The sequence below is a fragment of the Ambystoma mexicanum genome, chromosome 2p, assembly GCF_040938575.1.
Source record: "Ambystoma mexicanum isolate Mex_15411 chromosome 2p, UKY_AmexF1_1, whole genome shotgun sequence".
Classification (NCBI taxonomy): domain Eukaryota; kingdom Metazoa; phylum Chordata; class Amphibia; order Caudata; family Ambystomatidae; genus Ambystoma; species Ambystoma mexicanum.
In genome coordinates, this window is record NC_090923.1 from 1,296,739,939 (window position 1) to 1,296,759,305 (window position 19,367).

Sequence of the window (19,367 nt, forward strand, 5' to 3'; positions counted from 1 at the left end):
AGAGAAGGCACCAGAAGCCGCCTTCGTCGACTCCGTCGTCCGCAGTTTCCCCCAGAAGGGTAGATTGCCCTATAAAAAAATCCACCCCAGCCAAATAGGAAGCTTTTAGGTCGGAAATGTTAAAAATGTTTGAAAAGCAAAGCCATACTCCTACCGAGCCTTCGAAGGAAGCTGGTAAGGATAGGTCTGTCCCGAAATCCATCGCGCCCTCAAGCCCAGGAAAACAGCCTGATAAGCATCAGGAGCCCTCGAGGCCTTCATTCGATGATACAAGACACAAGAAAGAAAAGTCGAGGTCCTCGATGCCCTCGAGACCTTCGACGCCGGCGGTGCCTTCGACATCTGCCAGGCCCTCGATGCCGACGTCGATGCCGAAGCCTTCGACGCCAGCTGCACCACATATGCCGGCTGTACCATCGAAGCCGAGCGCCCCTCCTCAGTCGGAGCCGAGAAAGAAACCTTTCACATCATCGAAGCCTACAACTTCCAAACCTGAAAAAATGTATACTCCTTTTCCCAAGAAGGAGTTTTTCAAATCACTCACTTCAATTTTTGAAGAAGAGGAACATGCTGATGAGGAAGATGTTCCTTTTGGGTTACAATATGGAGCACCCAATGTGCCAGAGTGGTACATATTGGAGGAGTCCAGAATTAAGGACTTGTATGATAACTTACAATCTATCTGCAAGTGGAGTAGATACTTCACCCGATCCGGAGTTTGGAAGACCTGAGCCTGGGGAACATGCTGACGCATCATACAAGCAACTCATGTCGAAAGTAGTAGAATAGGACTAGGCCACCACTGCCTTATGAGCAAGATTATCTCACTGATATTTTGGATAAGGGTGCACAGACTGACCCTGTTTTGCTTTTTCATATGGCATTACAAAAAAGGTTGGCTAGGAACTGGGAGACTCTGGGAGACTCCGGAAGCCAAGCCGCCAGTTAATAAGAATCTAATTAAAAAAATACTGCCCTTCCAGTAGTGACCCTGACTACCTGTCAAAACACCTCACTCCAGAGAGTCTGGTGATGCAGGTGGCTACAGCTACTTCAAAAAAAGCAGCGTACCCTACCATACCTCCTGATAGGCACGACAAGCATATAGATGAATGGGCGAGGAAGGTATTTTCTGCAGGGAGCATGGCACTGAAATCTGGCAATTCCACTTGTGCCCTTGCAAAATTTTCATATACTCTGTGGGATTGCATTTCTATGGCGGTAGAGCACATTCCCGAAGGGGAAGAAAGGGATGGCTTCTTAGCTATTGTTAAGGACGGCAAAGAGGCTAATTGTGAATCCCTTCAATCAGGATTGGATATGGCGAATAGCATCAGCAGATCCATGGCTACCAGCACTGTTATGTGCAGATTTGCGTGGTTGAGGAAGTCAGGTTTTGCACCAGATGTGCAATCTAGGCTTCTCAACATGCCTTTTGACGGGCCTCATCTTTTTGGCAACAATGCTGAGGAGGGCATTGAGAAGTTGCAGACCTCAAAGGCGGCAGCCAAATCTTTAGGCGCTGCTTTTAGGCAACCTCCGCCTTTTCGTCCTAGTGGACAACCTTGGAGGTGTAGATCTTTTCGCTACTACTCCTCAGTTGGAAGGACGAGAGGAATGGGCGAGAGGAATGGCCAGTCAAAGAGGTCAGAGAAGATTTCCTTATGGTGGACGAGGTAGAGGTGCTAAGCCAGCTCAAGCAGTAGCCTCCTTACCATTGGCCTCTGCAGCAGCCGCCACAAGTCACAGTTCACCAATGGGGGGCAGTCTGTCTATGCAACTGGAAGAATAGCGAGACATTACTTTGGATGCTTGGGCTTTGGAAACCGTAGCCCACGGTTATTGCCTTCCTTTTATAAGAAGACCTCAGAACAATCCACCAGGGAACCGCTCTTTGAGGATTTCGGATTGGCTCCTTGTGCAGGAAATTAAAACCCTGCTAGAGAAAGGTGCTATAGAACCAGTACCTGTAGCGGAGAGGAACAAGGATGGTATTCCCCATATTTTTTGATCCCCAAAAAGGACAGAGGACTGAGACCCATCTTGGACTTCAGATACTTGAAGAAGTTCCTGGAAGTACAAGTTAAAGATGGCCACACTTTCTCAGATCCTTCAGGATTCGTTGGTGTCATTGGACCTTCAGGATGCTTATTTTCATGTGCCAATCCAACTCAAGCACAGAAAATACCTGAGGTTCGCAGTTGGCGGTTCTCATTATCAGTTTTGAGTTCTGCCTTTCAAGCTGACCTCCACCAAGGGTTTTCACCAAACTGATGGCAGTAGTGGCAGCGAATCTCAGGAGAGGGGGGATTCATGTCTATCCTTACGTGGACGATTGGCTGATCAGGGCGCGTTCTCCTGAACATATCCTGGATCATCTCAAAGTCACCTGCCACTCTCTTCACAGACTGGGCTTCTACAAGAAGTCACACATGACACCTTCTCAAAAGCTCTAGTACATCAGATCTGTGCAAGACACATCCTTGGGAAAGAGCTTGCCACCCGAGGTGAGGGCTCAAGACATTCTTCAGATGGTTACCAAATTTCAGAGTGCCCAGAGTCTTCCGGCCTTCGATTTTTTGAGGTTGCTCGGCCTCATGGCATCCTGCATTTTTCTGGTGCCAGAGGCCCGCCTGAGAATGAGATCCCTTCAATGGGCTCTAAGAACACAATGGTCCCAATTCTCTGGAAAGATGTCAAACTGACTTCAGATTCCAACCAGAGTCTCACAGGATCTTCTGTGGTGGGCCTGCGAGGAAAATATTCTGAAGGGAGAAATATTTTGGCAACCATGGCCAGAGATTACAGTAGTGACAGACTCCTCACTCACGGGGTGGGGATTCCACGCCAACGATCTGACAATCAGCGGTCATTGGTCTCCATCGGAGTCCAAACTACACATCAATCTTTTGGAGCTGAGAACAATCAGACTTGCTCTGAAGGCTTTTCTGCCCTCTGTACGTGGAAAGAATGTCCTGATAATGACGGACAACACAGTGGCCATGTACTACCTCAACAAGAGAGGAGGTGTAGGGTCATTACCACTGTGCAGAGAGGCAATGCAGCTATGGTACTGGGCAATTCAAGAAGGAATCTCCCTATCAGCAGTTCACCTAGCCGGAGAGGAGAACATTGCGGCTGATGCACTGAGCAGGCAGAGCACAGCCTCCCACGAGTGGCAGCTAGCTCAGGAAGTCCTTTAAGAGATCTTCACCTTTTGGGGAACCCCTCAAGTAGATCTGTTTGCAACCGAGGTCAACCAGAAGTGCAAAAGGTACTGCTCGAGGGAATTTGCTCCAAGAGGAGCTCTAGGAGACGTGTTTGTGGTGGACTGGGTTTCTATACCTATACACGTTTCCTTCAGTCCCTGTCATTCCTCATGTAATCAGGAGGTTGAGAAAGTTCGGGAAACACATGATCCTAATTGCCCCGGATGGGTCAGGTGGACGTGGTACCCGGACTTTCTGGACATGTCCATCTGTCCTCAAATACGTGTTCCACAAAGAGAGGAAATTCTCTAGTGAGAGGAGGGTCGGGTTCTCCATCCAGTGGTCAACACTGTCAATCTTCATGCTTGGTTTCTGAAAGGCTGAGATATAAGGATTGGGACCTCCCGGATGACGTTATGGAGGTGTTGCTTTCGGCTAGAAGACCAGCAACAAAATATTTGTACCGTTGCCGTTGGAACAAGTTCTGCAACTGGTGCAAGGAAAATAATTTAGATCCTTTTCTGTGTAAAACACCAGATGTTCTATAATTCCTTCTATCCGTAGCCAATCTGGGGCTCAAAATTGGTACTATTAAAGGCTATTTGGCAGCACTCGTCAGAGGATTTGTTCCTATTTCAAAATCCCACTGGTCACTGAATTTCTAAAAGGGCTCACTAATGTGTTCCCTTCATCTCCTTTCCAGCTTCCGGTTTGGGACCTAAATCTAAATTTAAAATTGCTAATGTGTGCACCTTTTGAACCCTTGCACACATGCCCCCTAAGGTTATTAACTTTTAAAACCATTTTATTGGTAGCTCTCACATCAGCCCGCAGAGTGAGCGAGTTGCAGGCACTGTCATCCAAGCCACCGTTTACCATCTTCCACAAGGACAAAGTTGTCTTGAAGGTCAAACCTTCTTTTTTGCCCAAAATCATTTCAGACTGTGTGCTACAGGCTGGCAGAGAAAGACCCTCCTGAAGGTTTACAAGCTCATTCCACCAGGGGCCTGGCTACATCAACAGCCCTTCAAAGGGGTGTTCCTATTAGAAACATCTCTGCAGCGGCAACGTGGTCTTCCATCCACACGTTTACAAAACATTATTGCCTAGATTCTTCCCAAGGTTAGAATGGGGTTTTTGTCAAGGCAGTTCTTTCCACTGCCAATGAAAACGTATAAACTGTATTTCTACACCCTCCTCCAAACATAGTACTGCTTTCGGAGTCTATCAAAGATGAGGAATACGTGGGAGGACACAACCCATTTGAAGAACATGTTACTTAACTCTGGTAACGTTATTTTGACTGGATGTTTCGTCCCACCTCATCGCCCTCCCAACCTACCCCTCAGTAGAATTTCCTGTGCTATTACAGCTTCTGTTCCAACAAGGCTGAGTACGGTCACGCCTGTATTCATGGGTATCTCTGCTGCAAGAGGAGGAGGAAAAACAGTACTGAGGCCAACGGGCGATGGAGGCTCTTGATGGACATCGACTCGACGCCATCGACGCACAGTGCCCTCTGCCGAAATGTTTTCCAAAGCAGCTGAAGCTGGACATTACATGTCTAAGATGAGGAATACGTGGGAGGAACATCCAGCCGAAAGAACGTTACTGGCGGTAAGTAAATTGTTCATATAGGGGATTGAGTTTTGTGCCCACTACAAGATCAAACCATTTTCAGACAGAGGTTGAACAACGTTATTTCATAATATTACATCTGAAATATTTCTTCAGAAACCAAACCAACGACACTGCTAAAAACAACAACACTACAGGCCTAAAACCACCTTCCATGTTTTTCCCTTCAAATATTATGGTAAGCCTAGCGATATTGGCATTTGAGAACAAGATTCTGACAGAGACTCAAACCTTACTGAGTTCAAAAAATCATCATTGCAACAACAATATTCAAGCTAAAAAAACAATCCTCTTTTCATAATAAACCAGCCGACAAAGGAGGAGGGATAGTTCTGTGGTCCATAAAGGCATGCAAAACAGAATCCCTGAAGCAGATGGATAATTATCTGTTTTACAGAAAATTAGACAGTGATACAACCCAACATTTGAAGCAGGAAATCTCCTGCCTGATGGCACATGCATTCCTGCAAGGCTGGATCGACACTGATGAACAGACTTTTCTGACTAAGTCTGACCCGACTGCTCCAGCATTCTACATCCTTCCAAAAATCCATAAAAACTGTTCTCTTCCACCAGGCAGATCAATTGTTTCCTCAATAGGGTCTGTGCTAGAACCTCTGTCCATATAATCAGATGTTTTCTTAAAACCATTTGTGAGAGAAATGCACTCTTTCATAAAGGACACCACCGCAATGATCAACATCCTGTCAGAAGTGAAGATTGGCAAAAACGACCTCCATGTCTCCCTTGACGTGGTGTCTCTGTACACCAGTATCCCACAAATGCAAAGCATGATGGTTATGAAGGAGTATCTAGATAGGAGGGTTGACCCGACCTCGTCCCTACACATTTTGTCCTGGAATGTATTAGAATTGCCCACCCAGAGAACTATTTCCTCTTTGAGGGACAATTCTACAATCAACAACATGGCAAAAGCATGGGTGCTACTTTTGCACCTGACATAGCCAATCTTTACATAGACCAATTAGAACAGTCTATTTATCGCATCAACAACCCATTTGGTCACATGATTGCCAGCTGGCAGCACTATATTGATGATGTTATTTCTTATTTGGAAGGGTACGCAATCCCTTTTGGTATCTTTCTTACTTTGGCTGAACGGACAAGACCCCTCCATACATTTCACCATGGTACACGACTCTAATAAGATGGCTTTCCTTGGTTTGTTAATTGAAAGATCAGAATCAGGAACCCTAACCACCATGCTTTTTAGGAAGCCCACTGATAAAATGCACTCCTCCAATATTACAGCTTTCATCCTTTGAGTCTGAGAAATAACCTACTGGTGGGCCAATTCTTAAGAGCACGTAGACATTTTACTGATTTTTCAGAATTCGAAAGACATGGTAAAGATCTTCAAGAACGCCTTAAAGAATGGGGCTATCCTACTAAAGTAGTATGACTGGCATGCAAGAGAGCATGACATACTCCACGTGAACAGTGCCTCACTCCACAAGCCAAAACTAAACTAGATAAAATCACCTGTGTCACTACATTCAGCCTTATAAGCAATGAACTCAGAAGACATCTTAAAAAATGGGCAGTTTGTGCAAACTCCCGACTTTCGACCGACAAAACCTAGATTTGCCTTTAAACGACAACGTAATTTGAGGGACTCACTGGTGCACACCTATGAAGATCATAAAAGACTAGTAGGACAACAAAACACACTGTGGCACCTTCCTCCGGTGGTAGGCCACTTTAAATGCAGCAGATGTACAGTTTGCTCTCTAACAAAAGACATAAAAACTGCTCACCTTAGGTCTTTTACAAATTGTAAGACCCACTACAAATTGTAAGACCCACTGGGCTATCTATGTTATTAAATGCCCTTGTAATGTCATCTATTTGGGCAAGACCAAACGACAAGTTAAACAAAGGATTTGTGAACACAGGTTGTGTCTAAAGAATAAAGTAGATGACAAACCTTTGGTGTCACATTTTGTGAGATTTAACCACAAAACCATCTGAAAGGTTCTGGGTTGTAATTGAAACTATTGAAGCACCAGTAAGAGTAGGAGACAGACCTCATATTGAGGAAAACTGAACAAAAATGGATATTCAAACTAGATTCTGTAAAAAAAAGGCCTCAACACCAACATCGAGTGGGGACGGGTTATCCGCTAAAGATCTGGCATAAGTTTTTGCCATAATTACATCTGTAATGTTAACATTGTTTTACACTTAGCAAAGCAGGTTTGATACGCACATTTTGATGAAAATAGATTAATGCAATGTGGCCATTTACCGCTTAATAGGGAAGACTTTGAAATCCATTATTTGGGTTCTGCATAGCCTGTTCGGAAAAAAGAAAAATTAAAGCCATTTTGAAATAAATGATAACTTCCAGTATATGAACTGGTTCCTTCTCCGATATGGCCGCCTTAAATGATGATGGGTGCTCGAATGTATATGGCCCCAATGTATTCGCTTTTAAAGTACCAGCAGCGTCCATACATTGAGCTATAAAATCATTTCCTGAAACGTGCCATCCGTATACCATTTTCAAACGAATGAGATTGTTAGTGGAGAGTTTGCACTCAAAACTTATTAGCAGACTTCATTATTATGGTCGTCCCTTTGACGTTATATTAAATCATATACAAATAATTGTCATGACACCAATAGTGAAATACTAACCACGCCCATGCCTCTAGATAGCAATGATTTTAGAGGCTATGAAAAAATCGATCCCACCAATATGTAGAATAATAGTCAGTGTTTTTTTCCCATAAAAAGAAGGTAATAATATATGCACTTGGTAGTACTATATCACCTGGACCTTTCCAACATGGTGCTGAAAAGCGACGCAGGATCGCATCACGCGAGGCAAGTAATGAGTTGCACATACTAGTTGTTGCAACAGAATACCTATCAGCAGGTTACAGTTGCATCACGCCGATAGAGCTCCGTACAATGGCAGTTCCCTGTCTTCCCTTGATAGATAAGAAAAACCATCCTCCTTTGTTTTACAAAATGCACCGAATGCCGGCGCCTTTATGCTTGAATAAAGTCGGAATTTCGTGTATTTCTTAGATAGTGCTATACACAGAGACCACAACGATGCTACATATGCCAGACTTCTGAACATTGGTTCACATTTAGTTGATTAAAACAAGTAGGCACAAACGTTATTGAGGACGCGTTAGCCGGAAACTGCTAAGTAAACTTTTTTAGGCATATGCTTGTGCAGTAAATTGATCCCTTCACTGTATTTACAGGAGAATGACAGCAAGACCTGCATACGTGCCTTGCGATAATTACAACATTATCCAACAAGTTTTGGTGAGCAGCCTAACAAAGAAGTGCCACCCCTGCTGAGGTCAGTAACATAAGCCTAATCTCAATACACTTATCATAATAATTCTTTTGGAATAGAACTCAGTCTATACTGTTTTAAATGTAGGCCACCTATCTCCTCACTTAGGTGAACTCCACCGAGTAATTGATAGAAAGAAGAAATTCACCCACCCTGCCCATTTCCACCCCTATCAAGAATAAGGTCAGTGGTGATCACTTTAGATATAAACTTCACATAAATATTGTTGTGATGTCCATTCCAGAGACTCTCATAGCCTCATGAAGTCTTTTTCACTCTTTGTATTATAGTGTGTCATTTTGAAAACAGTGGGTTCATCGATCCCTTTGCATACATTAGAAGCACCGTCCTGAAGAAAGCCCATTCAACTACTGTCAGAAACGTTGGTACAAACTTATTCAGATAAAAAGGGATGAAACACATGTGGACAACAAGACAGTTTGAATGACAAGCTGCCTCTCTGTTCCATTTAGGTGTCCTGTGTACAATGCGTGGACACACTGGTCCTCATTACAACCATGCCGGTCCGGAAACAACGGTGCCGGTAAGCTTACTGGCACCGTTGCTTCCAGACCGGCAAAGTACAACTCTGCCTGGTGGGTGCCCTCCCGCCCTGCAGGTCTGACCTGCCGGGCGGTCCGGCACCCGCCCACTTAGTTTCATGGAAGCACTGACACAGTTAATAACAGTGCCAGTGTTTCCATGGTCCCCATTCCCATAGAGTCCTTAAATGGGGAACAACATTTTACCGCCGCCTGACTTTCCGGCACCAGGATTATAATACCCCGGTGTTACCGGAAAGTCAGGCGGCGGTAACTTTTTAAATTTTTTAAATGTTTTACATTTTTTGTGCATTAGCCAGAATATATGACTTTTTACACTATTCTTTACATATAAAACATTTCACAAACAAATAAGTCAGGCGGCGGTAACTGTTTACGGGTCCAGCGGCTACCTGATGGTTTTACCGGCACCCGTAAGGAGGCTCACTGTTTCTTCCACATGTTTTTCACCTAAATCAAACATGTAAAAAACAAGAATAAAAGAAGAATTGTATTTAAGGAGTGGATATGTTATAAACAATCGAACCACATAGTTTATTGACCCTATGACACAAAAAGATGTATATGTAATATTTTTTATATGTAATGTTAATGTTGATATGAATGAATTTTGGTCTCAAGTACTTGTTATGTGTATAAACACTCTCTTTTTTTACTTGATCATGTGTAAATATCATGAATACATTTATATATTCTTTCTGGACTACATAATGCTAAATCTAATATAGCATCTAAAGAGGGGCACTGCTAATAGGTGTAAAGTTAAGGGAGGGCTAATCAATCCGTCACACATGACATTCCCTAAGAACCACACTAGTCATCATCACTTCGACCTACTATAATATTTGCGAAACTACCTACAATGAACGGGTCCAAAATGCAGCAGCTAGACTCCTCGAAAGACTGAAAAGATCAGAACACTCTACTCTGGCTCTCATAATGGTATAATACTTTAAAGTCAAAAGCAGAATCCAAGACACAACCCTCTGTATTGCCTACTGTGCATTCCATAGCAGGTGTTAAGAATCCACAAAGAAGACATTCTATCAATACGGACCCGTCAGAATGCTCTAATTCAGCAACTCATCACTAGTAACATTTGGACACTTCAACCTGAAACACTGTGGAGGATCCTCCTCCTTCCTTCCAAACAGCCTATGGAACACCATGCACAGGTGATTCCACACAGTGGAAGAATGCCTGGCCTTCAGAAAACCATTGAAACCTACCTGCTCTTGAGACCACAACCAACAAATTAGCATAGGTGTGCACCCTTTAAAGGCTTAACCCATCTGGTTCAGTACAACATACACTAGGCAATAAGGACTCAGGATGCAAAGACCCACCTGAAAGCAGCTTCATAATCAAGAGCACACTTAAGTCTGTATTCAATCAGGCCTGTCTATCCAAGAACCACCTGAGCACAATGTCGCAAACAAGAACACCTTTGAGACAGACTCAATCAAGTCAGTCCTCTTTAACAGATACGATCATTAATACCACCACCATATGCATGATCAGCATGGCCATAGATACCATAAATCAGACAGTGTTGGAATCCACTTGGTCCCATTCTCATGCCCTCCACATTGGACACAGGATGGGAATTGAAAACTGTTACTCCTTTGCAACAAAATTGTTTCCACGCCTGCAGACATAAACCATGCTGTGTAGGTCTAGCTCATCAAATGCAGACACATAATTCCTCAAGGCTCACATGAATTACCACCAACCATCATTCTGGAATTGTATATCAACACTAGATGTGTAGAATAATTCTCTGGATCAACTAAACAATATTTAAAGGGAGTTGACACGGTGGAAATGTTGACTTCTTAATTAAAAGAGATGTACAGGACTAATCTATAGATTTGAGCTGACATGAAATGGAATAATGAAAAAGTTTGTAAAGAAACTAAACTCATTTAATAAATAACCTTCTTTTTTATGGGAATAAAACACTTGCTATTATTCTACATATTGGTAGGTTTAGATTTTGATGTGGGTGCCCAGGCTACCGGAGATCGCGGTGGTCCTCCTGTTTAATTACATTCCTGAAACCTTCATAGTTCACAAGGGAGACCGCAATCACCCACTTAGTTTACAAACTCCATATCCCTGCAGAGCTAGAAGAGAGATGAACGAGGGAGTGCTGTGTTTGGCTTCGTTGATATTCTGGATTAAGAAGATAGAGACCAAAGGGGCATTCCTCCGCTCCCAGTTTATCCCACCACCTGAACCATGAGATCAAAGCTCCCCCTACTTCTACAGAGGAGTTTGCCTTGGACCAGCACAGCGACCCAGTCCAGGGGTCTGCCTTTGATGCTTTAGTGTGCATCTAGGCATCAAGGAGGTTAGAATGTTAGGGGATCATATTTTCTTGTGAAGAGAGGTCTTTTGTACTGGGTGACTAACAATGTGAGAGGGTAGGGGCAAAGCATGTGACATCTATTAGTTCCTCCCCAATTCTGAAGGGGTGCCCATTCCCACCGGTCTACAAAGCACACAGGGTTACCGAAAAGGTATTTGATTTGATATATCTTGGTTTTTACATTCTTAAATAACAATCGTTTTTGTATTTCCAGAGCACTGCAGAGTGTCCAACTGGGGTATGTTGATGTTTTGAATTATCTGATCAAGAAACAGCTTCTTGACCCTTGCATACTGGATGAAAGCAAGCGGAATCTCATATTTTTAGCAGTAATATATGGTCAACCGAAGATTTTGGATTACTTGTATGAAAAGGTATGTTTCAAGTTTTGATTTCTTAATAACATGTAATAATTGTACTACTGCCACATCCGTAACGCCGGTCACATACCTCGGCTGAATTATCCCAACAATCTCAGTGTTGGTTACGTGAGGGAAATACAACATTCAATGGCAGCAAAGTGTTGACATATCCGCAATAAGTTCATCTCAGCAACATTGTCTTAAAGTTTGTCCAGTATCCACCAGCACAAGTTCAGCTGTGGGGTTCTGTATGTGAAGGGTCTATAAATCTAGACAAAGTGGTCAAAACGCCAGGTAGCTGGACGACTCAATCCTCTAGGAGGTTTATCATTTTGGATGTCCAGGGGCAGAGTTTTGGGGCACATTTGAGAACTGTTTTACATTGCTATTGTTTGAAACGCATCATGATTGGTTGACCAGATAATGCAAGGGTTTGGGGCATGCTGCACATCAGGGTACCAAGCTTGTGTGGAGTGTTGCCCAGATTAATGCATGTGGTTATAATTATTTCAAACCTTTCCATCCATCACATTTTGGTTTTAGTATCTCTAAGTGAGAGAATGTATGCCCAGTCTTTTGGTTCCCTTGGTGGCTGTGCTGTTGGCAACCAAAGTGCATGTCACTAATGGATCCCAATAACGTCAAAACTTGTCCGGGGTTGCTTGTATGCATGTGCTGCATGTACAGAGGAGATGTGGTCTCAATATTCGGTGTATAATTCTCTTATTGGTAGCAGGACCAACACTGATTTACACATGGGTCATATCCTTCTGTGATGCCAAACATGCGATAATAAATGATGGTATGGAGGGTTGCCCAAAGCAGTGCCAGGGGGTATGATTAATTCCAAACCATCTGTTCACCACTTTATTGAGTCATCTGATATGAGGCAACATATCTAATATGTGCAATAGCTACTGATACTCATTACCAACCTCAGAGGAATGTAAAGCTGAGTCATCCCGTGCAGATTTGAACCTATAGTCTTCCAAGTGCACACTTCATTTTGTAGCAGGTGCACTAACGAATCAGCTTTCTAAGTTCTTAACTGACATGTAAATATAAGCAATGGGGATCATTGTCCGTCTAAACTAACTATGATTAGGCTTTCGTGATGTGATAAAATACCATTGAGAAGATCCAGGGGGGACATTCAGGTATCGGGTGAAGCCACCAGCTATTCGTCACGACCCCAAGAGATGATAAATGGGGAATCCCACTGAGCATTAGCCACACTTTTGCCTGCTACTTACATGTCAATTTACAGTACAAAAGCCCAGACCGCAAGTAGCTTGCTCAGATTTATAGGATGCTTGCACATGTGGTTCACAGGACTGCCTGCAAGGCTACTTTCTCAAGCCTCAGAGACAGGGGTTGGAGGGCCCGCTCATGAGCCACAAGTGGAGATCATGGGCCACTGCTGAGGTGCCAGCGCAGAGATACAGCAGGGAGCCATGGTGAGGTAGTTCCATTTGACTTCAAAATGGCAGTTCCGCCTTTTGTAAACTCTCTACACAGAACTACCTACTCATTAAAACGAGTGGTTATCTTACCATAATCACATCATAATTGGTTAATTATAACACGCTTTATACCCAGAGGTTTCTAAGTGCGGACCAGGGGATCAAACCTGTGTTGCTCCGCATCGTCTTGCTTCCAAGGCGAGTGCGTTGCCCCTGAGCTATCCTACCGAGATTATGGTGCACATCTCAGCCAGGGAAGGAAGGACAATAAAGAGCCAATCACAGGTGTCCTCCTTTACTTGACAACAGGTGATCCCAATGTCCCAATTAGAAATCCCTTTACCACTCACCATCCCCAGTATAAAAGGGGGCCAATTTTACTTTTTTTTTTATTGTACATGGTTTCAATTAAACCTTTACAAATTCATTCATTACAGAAGATAAAAAAATCATTACACCAGTGAATAAAGAAAATAAGATTCGAATTCATAAAACCATCTAAAGGCAAATAAAATAATAAATAAAAACAACAATGAAAAAAGTAAGAAAGAGCAGAAAAAAGAAAAAAACATATTTGAATGACAGAAAATAATCACTGTTCCTAAGCATAATACAGCTCATTCAAATCCTAGCTTACCTAGTTGATAATAATAGGTCAGCATTTAGTAAGAGCCAGATACCTCTAATTACGAATGCTAAGTGAGGCGACAGCGAAACACTGAGGTAACTATACCTAATTCACCATAGTTCGTAATGATTCACAGTGATTCACAATACATAATTTCCCTTACATATTCACTAAATTTAAAGCTTTAATAAAACCAGCTAGGGCCAGCCCCTCCAAAACTTTCTGGATGCTAAAGCACTGCTTCCACACCAAATCTTCATCAAGTACAAAGTCGTGTCGATAAGCAGACATGAATCTAATTCTTAACCCCACAAGAGTAGTGTTATCACATTCCAGAACAAGGTGTTTAATTGACTCTTCTGGTTTTACCTTACAAAATCTGCAACCCAGATCCTCAATTAGGATCTGTTTTCTCCTATATAGAATATCCATAGTTCCACCTTACCCTAAGGATAAGCCCGCTATAGAAGCGGTTTGGAAATTGAAGGAAGATGGGGGAGACGGCTCCTCTGTGTTTACGTTCATGGACAAGATGGCTCATAGATGCATATGAGTGGAAGGCATCAGTCGTGACTATCCAATCATAGTCCAACAAAGGGGGCCAATAGGAAAGAGTGTTGTGATAGTTTGTAAGGTGTTGAAAAGAGTGGAGTTTTACAGACTGAAGGGACAGAGAGAGCAAATAGGAAGGCACAGGTGTGATGGAGAGGTTAGATCTGGACAAGGGAAAGATCAAAGGGGAGCAAGAGAAGGGAAGAGGTATGGTGCTGGAAAAGGGAAATACCAGGGAGAAGTCTCTGTGTTGCCAGTAGGGGCTTATTTTATTTTGTAGTTTATTATTAATTTATAACGTGCTTAATACTAGCGAGTGGTTTCTAAGCACGGGATTGGGAAACAAACTTGTATTGCGCTGTGTTGCCTTGCTTGGAAGACAAACACGTTACCCCTGAGCTATCCTGCTTTCACATGGCTTTCTGATACTTCTGCCTCAGATCATATCATGGTCATTTTGAAAGACCAGAATTGAGAGAGAGGACAAATAGAACCACACCTTCGTGGGGACTATGAACACAGATTCAGGGAGAAGGTTTGACAGCCCTGATAGCTTGTGAAGGTAGGACAGGAGGACAGAGAGAAAGGGACTATATTTGTTTCATATAGCTCTTTTTGGGCTGCAAGGTAAGGAACCTAGTTGTGGCTTACTGAAGACCTTAGCACAAGGTTGGACTTCAGAAACCTGAGCCTGTGGTAGATACCTGAACAACTTGTGCCTCTTGGGGGCTTTTAAGAGGCTGGAGCCTGGGAGGGTGGCGCATGAGGTGGGGTGGGTCCCACCAAAGTATGTGCAAATGGCTATGAACTATTGCGTGCCGTCACCACACCCTACTCCCAGTATAGTCCCTGGGCTGCCCCACCTGCTCCCATCACAGTTGCTGGGCTCCCGCATCCCACTGCTACCCAGTCCCTGGGCTCTCCCCAAGCTGCTCCCACCATTATCCCAGTGCTCCAGCCCAGCTTGCTTACATTTTAACAAAAAACAACCCCTTGGGTACTATTCAAACAGTCTGTGACTACAGGAATGAATATCCATTTGCAACTGCGGGCCACTTTTTAATTGGTGCCTGAGACAGTTTTTTGGTCCAGTCCGACCATGTGAGCCGCCCCTGCCCATATCCTCCAATCTAAAAAAAAGGAAAAAAAGTTTTTAATTTATTTTTATTTTTTACATTTCGTGCTGGGCTCTCGTGTCCCCCCCATGGGATGCGGCCGTGCCCCTATGTGGGTGGGGTGGCGCGCGCCACCGTTTGAAGACCTCTGTCCTAATTTCTCTCCACTTCCTGGTTGTCTGCAAACGTTGCCTCTCCTGATCTCAACCACTCTCTCAAATCAATTATTGTACCAACTTCCTGCCTCTTTTCCCTAACTCGTTCCCTTTCCTCCTCCACCTCTTGTCAACTGTTATCATTTTATCCCGGTTTTCCTCCCCAAAATCAGCAGGTATCCCTTGTCTTGCCACCTTCATGCCATCCTCTTGTTAATCCTCTTGTTTTTTCTCCTCTTCTCCTGTTATTGTCAACATCCTTGCCACCTTCATGCCACCCTCTTGATAATCCACCCATAAACTCATCCTTGCCCGTCTAACATTTTCCTTTTATGCTCTGTTTTTTCTCCTTTTCTCCTGTTATTGTCTACCTCCTTTCCACCTTCATCCCATCCTCTTGTTCCTTCCAACCTCTTCCACTCTTCTCTTTCCTACCACAACTCCACTTCAAAACTGTCCTTGTTAATACGCTCTTCCTCTGTACATTCCTCCTCAATGCTTTCCCCTTCAAGTCTCTAGCTGTCACCCTCAACCTTGTGTAGCACCTTCATCTCTTTACCCCTGTGGCTACCCATAGATCTCAAGCAATAGTCTCTTCTTTCTCTTCCCCCTTTGGAATATTGCTTTCTCCTCCAACTCTCTGGCTGTTACTCCATTCCACAGTGTTCCTGTCTCTCGCTTCTTTATGATCCCAGTGTGAACCACCCACCTTCCAGTTTGTAATATCCTTTTCTCCTTCATCCATTTTGGTAACGCTCTGTCTCTCTGCACCCTTGCAGTCACTCACCTTGTGACAAAATGAATACTGCTTTGCAGAATTAGAGAGATAAGTAGTGGCTAAACCACCTACTCCCCCACACTGCTTATGAAATCAGCAGTGATCCCAATCATAAAGTTGGAACGGAGACAGCCCAAAAGGTAAAGTTCATCCTCCTTTGGCGCGAGAACTAACCCAAGCAACTTACATACAGTAGTCCAAACTAAATGAATGTACAATCAAGAGTCTATAAAAAATAGATTTCTAATCAAACAGTAAAATGTAATAACTACTCAGAAACCACTAAGAAAACCCAACCCTGCAAAAAAACACAGAGAAAGCAGATTTTTCTGAAAGGGCACTTTGGGCAGGTGAGCAGGGGTGTTCAGGCACAAGATTGGCATAATGTCACTGTTCAAAGGCTATGCATTTAAGAACAAGCTAGAGAAAGAGGCTTGAAGTCTCCATGGTTCCAAAATTGCGCCTCTTCACAGTACCTTATGTTCTTGTTTTTGGTGCTCAGCAGCGTTGATCCAGGCTTTTTGCATTGAACTGGAGTCTGGGTGCTTTTGGCACTGGACTGGTGTTGAGTTGAGGAGCAGCAGCACCACATCCAACAGTGTATTGCTGTTCAGCCGCAGCGAGGGCAGGTGGGTCGAAGTCCCTGGGTATGGTAGTCGATGTCATATCATCGGAGCTGGAAGACTCACTGCCTCAGGGGTAGAGAAGCAGAGAGTGGCTTTTGGCAGTGATCAGGCTCTGTTAGATAAACACAGCATCAGGGTACTGCAGCAGTGTTAGCTTGGAGCTCAAAGAAGCTTTTGACCAGGCGACAGTGTCGCGTTAGGGACACTAGAAGACTCTGTGAGTCTCAGAAGCAGAGACGGCAGAGCTTTGGCACGAGCAAAACCCAGAGATGTGGAGGCAGTTGCGTGTTGATGTTGGAAAGGACTATGGCGATTCCCATGCAGCAGCTTGGACATCATGGAAGGTGCCCAAACTGGTGTCAATGCAGTTCAGAGATGCAGGATGCGACAGGGGTTACTTCCTTGGTTCTGTGGTTGTTGGGAGTCCCAATACAGGGGCTACAGCACTAGGTGAGTCTTTCTGCACTCATACTGCAGTGAGCTTGGCTTGCACCGACATGGTATCCTTAATCGCCAGTGAACAGGAGCATGGTTCATGTCTAGCCGGAATAGAAGCCTTGGTCAAATAGCAGTGACCCCTGCTGTTCTCTGGGGATGCTTAAGGGACAGCACTCCTTTGTCTTGGAAACAATTGTCCTGCACCTCTCTGACAGAGGACTTTGGAATAGACCCCGAGGTACCAGCAACTCAGGAAAGATGTGATGGAATCAACACATTTTTTTATTGAAAAAATAGACTTAATCCGAAAGACCATCAAATCAATCTCACACAGCATTTGCATCCCCTGCACCTAACACGCACAGTGCCCTTCTGAACCAAATGATCTCTTCTTTCTCCCCCTGATCTCCTAAAAATGGTTGCCTCCCTCAAACCTACTTCTTACTCTGACGATAAAATCCTGGCCTCCATCATTAAACAATTGACGAGCCCGGCGCTCTATGCGCTTATCGGCATCATAAATGCATCCCGCACAGAGGGTCATTCCCGGATACCCTCACTACTGGTCTCGTATGACCTCTTCTGAAAAAATCTACTCTAGATCCAGACAACCAGGCCAACTACAGGCCCATTACGAACCTTCCAATTATTGGCAACATCTTGGAAAAAGTAGTTGCATCACAACTACTCGCCAGAATTGATCAACTCCACCTCCTAAATGATGATCAGTCAGGGTTCCGCCCCAAGTGTCTCATCGAGACAGCCACCATCCAGGTGGTGGATGATGCCCTCCAAATCATGGATAAGGGTGACTCATGCCTCATCATCCTCCTTGACCTTTCAGCTCCATTCAACACCGTGGACCACTACATTCTTCTCTCCCTCCTTGCTGACAGGATGGGATTCCCTGCCACTGTCTTGAATTGGTTCACCTCCTACCTTTCAGGCAGACACCAGGCTGTCCAGATGAACTTGTTGCGTTATATCCAACTACAGGTCTCCTGTCCAGTCCCCAAAGGCTCCATACTCTCACCAATCCTTTTTAACCTTTAAATGGAGCCTCTGGGCACTCTCCTCAAATATCCCAATATATCCATCTACCAATATGCGGACGATACTAAGTTGTACATGAGAGTAAACATCACGCAGGACATCATTCATCTGCATGATTACCTAGCCATCATCCAGACCTGGATGTCGAACGCCTACCTCAAACTAAACCCATCCAAGACTGAATTCGTCCTCATCGGACAACCCCCCAAAAAACAACTTGTCCAACAATGGCTCAATGATATGCACCTAGAAGGATTTGATCCACAACTCTCAGACTCAGCAAAATCGTTAAGCTTCACCATTGACAGCAGCCTGTCCTTCCAGAAATCCGTAGCCAAGAAGGCCCAAATATCTCAGAATCTCTACACTTCAAGCCAGGATACTATTCAAGACTGCATGTATCATCTAAAAAGCAGACACGTGTAGCACAGCAGCGTACCTGGTGGCTAAGCTCCACATATCTGGTGGCACACGTTCATTGCTCACTAATTTTAATTTTATTGTTTATGGTTTTACAACCTTTACAATTATTCTTTCAAATCATACAGAACAAAAACAATATCTCACATAATACACTTAAATCATCAACGAAAACAATATGCACATAGTAAAGCCAAAATAACATCTCAACATAAGATAGTTTTTCAAAATACAGAACTATAAATTAAACATCAACATCACAGATAACAGAAAACATATCTTAATCGATACTTACAAATCACTGTATCATAAATAAATAAAAAACCCTTAAAATTCCGTCCGTGCAACTTGGTAGTCATATAAAATCGACATTTCATTTCATATTTCCTTTAGTCTAATCACTTTTACTAAAACCAATAACATAAGCCCAAAAATCATATAAGAATTCTAACCTTGAGAAACGCTACCCAAGCTGGCATGAAGCTGTATGGGTCAAAACACTCTTATATGAAGCGATCTTACTCTGAACATCTAGATTCTTCATCGGATAAAATTAGTAGCTTTTCAGACAATTTTCTTTCAAGAATTAGTAAAAAATGTGTTAGACAAATGATGAGGCTTTGATTTGTACCTGCCATACATCTTTGCCAAAGAGA

The 19,367-nt window shown here is 43.6% G+C and overlaps 1 protein-coding gene across 2 annotated transcripts in view; it reads left to right on the top strand.

Annotated features, from left to right (window-relative positions):
- The window catches only part of SMIM10L3 (small integral membrane protein 10 like 3), a 733,015-nt gene that overhangs the window by 349,451 nt on the left and 364,197 nt on the right, over positions 1 to 19,367 (top strand). For both annotated transcript variants that reach the window (XM_069645627.1, XM_069645626.1), the window contains one exon: positions 11,336 to 11,495. In XM_069645627.1, coding sequence (XP_069501728.1) covers positions 11,336 to 11,495 — 160 coding nt within the window. The remainder of the gene's footprint in view (positions 1 to 11,335; positions 11,496 to 19,367) is intronic.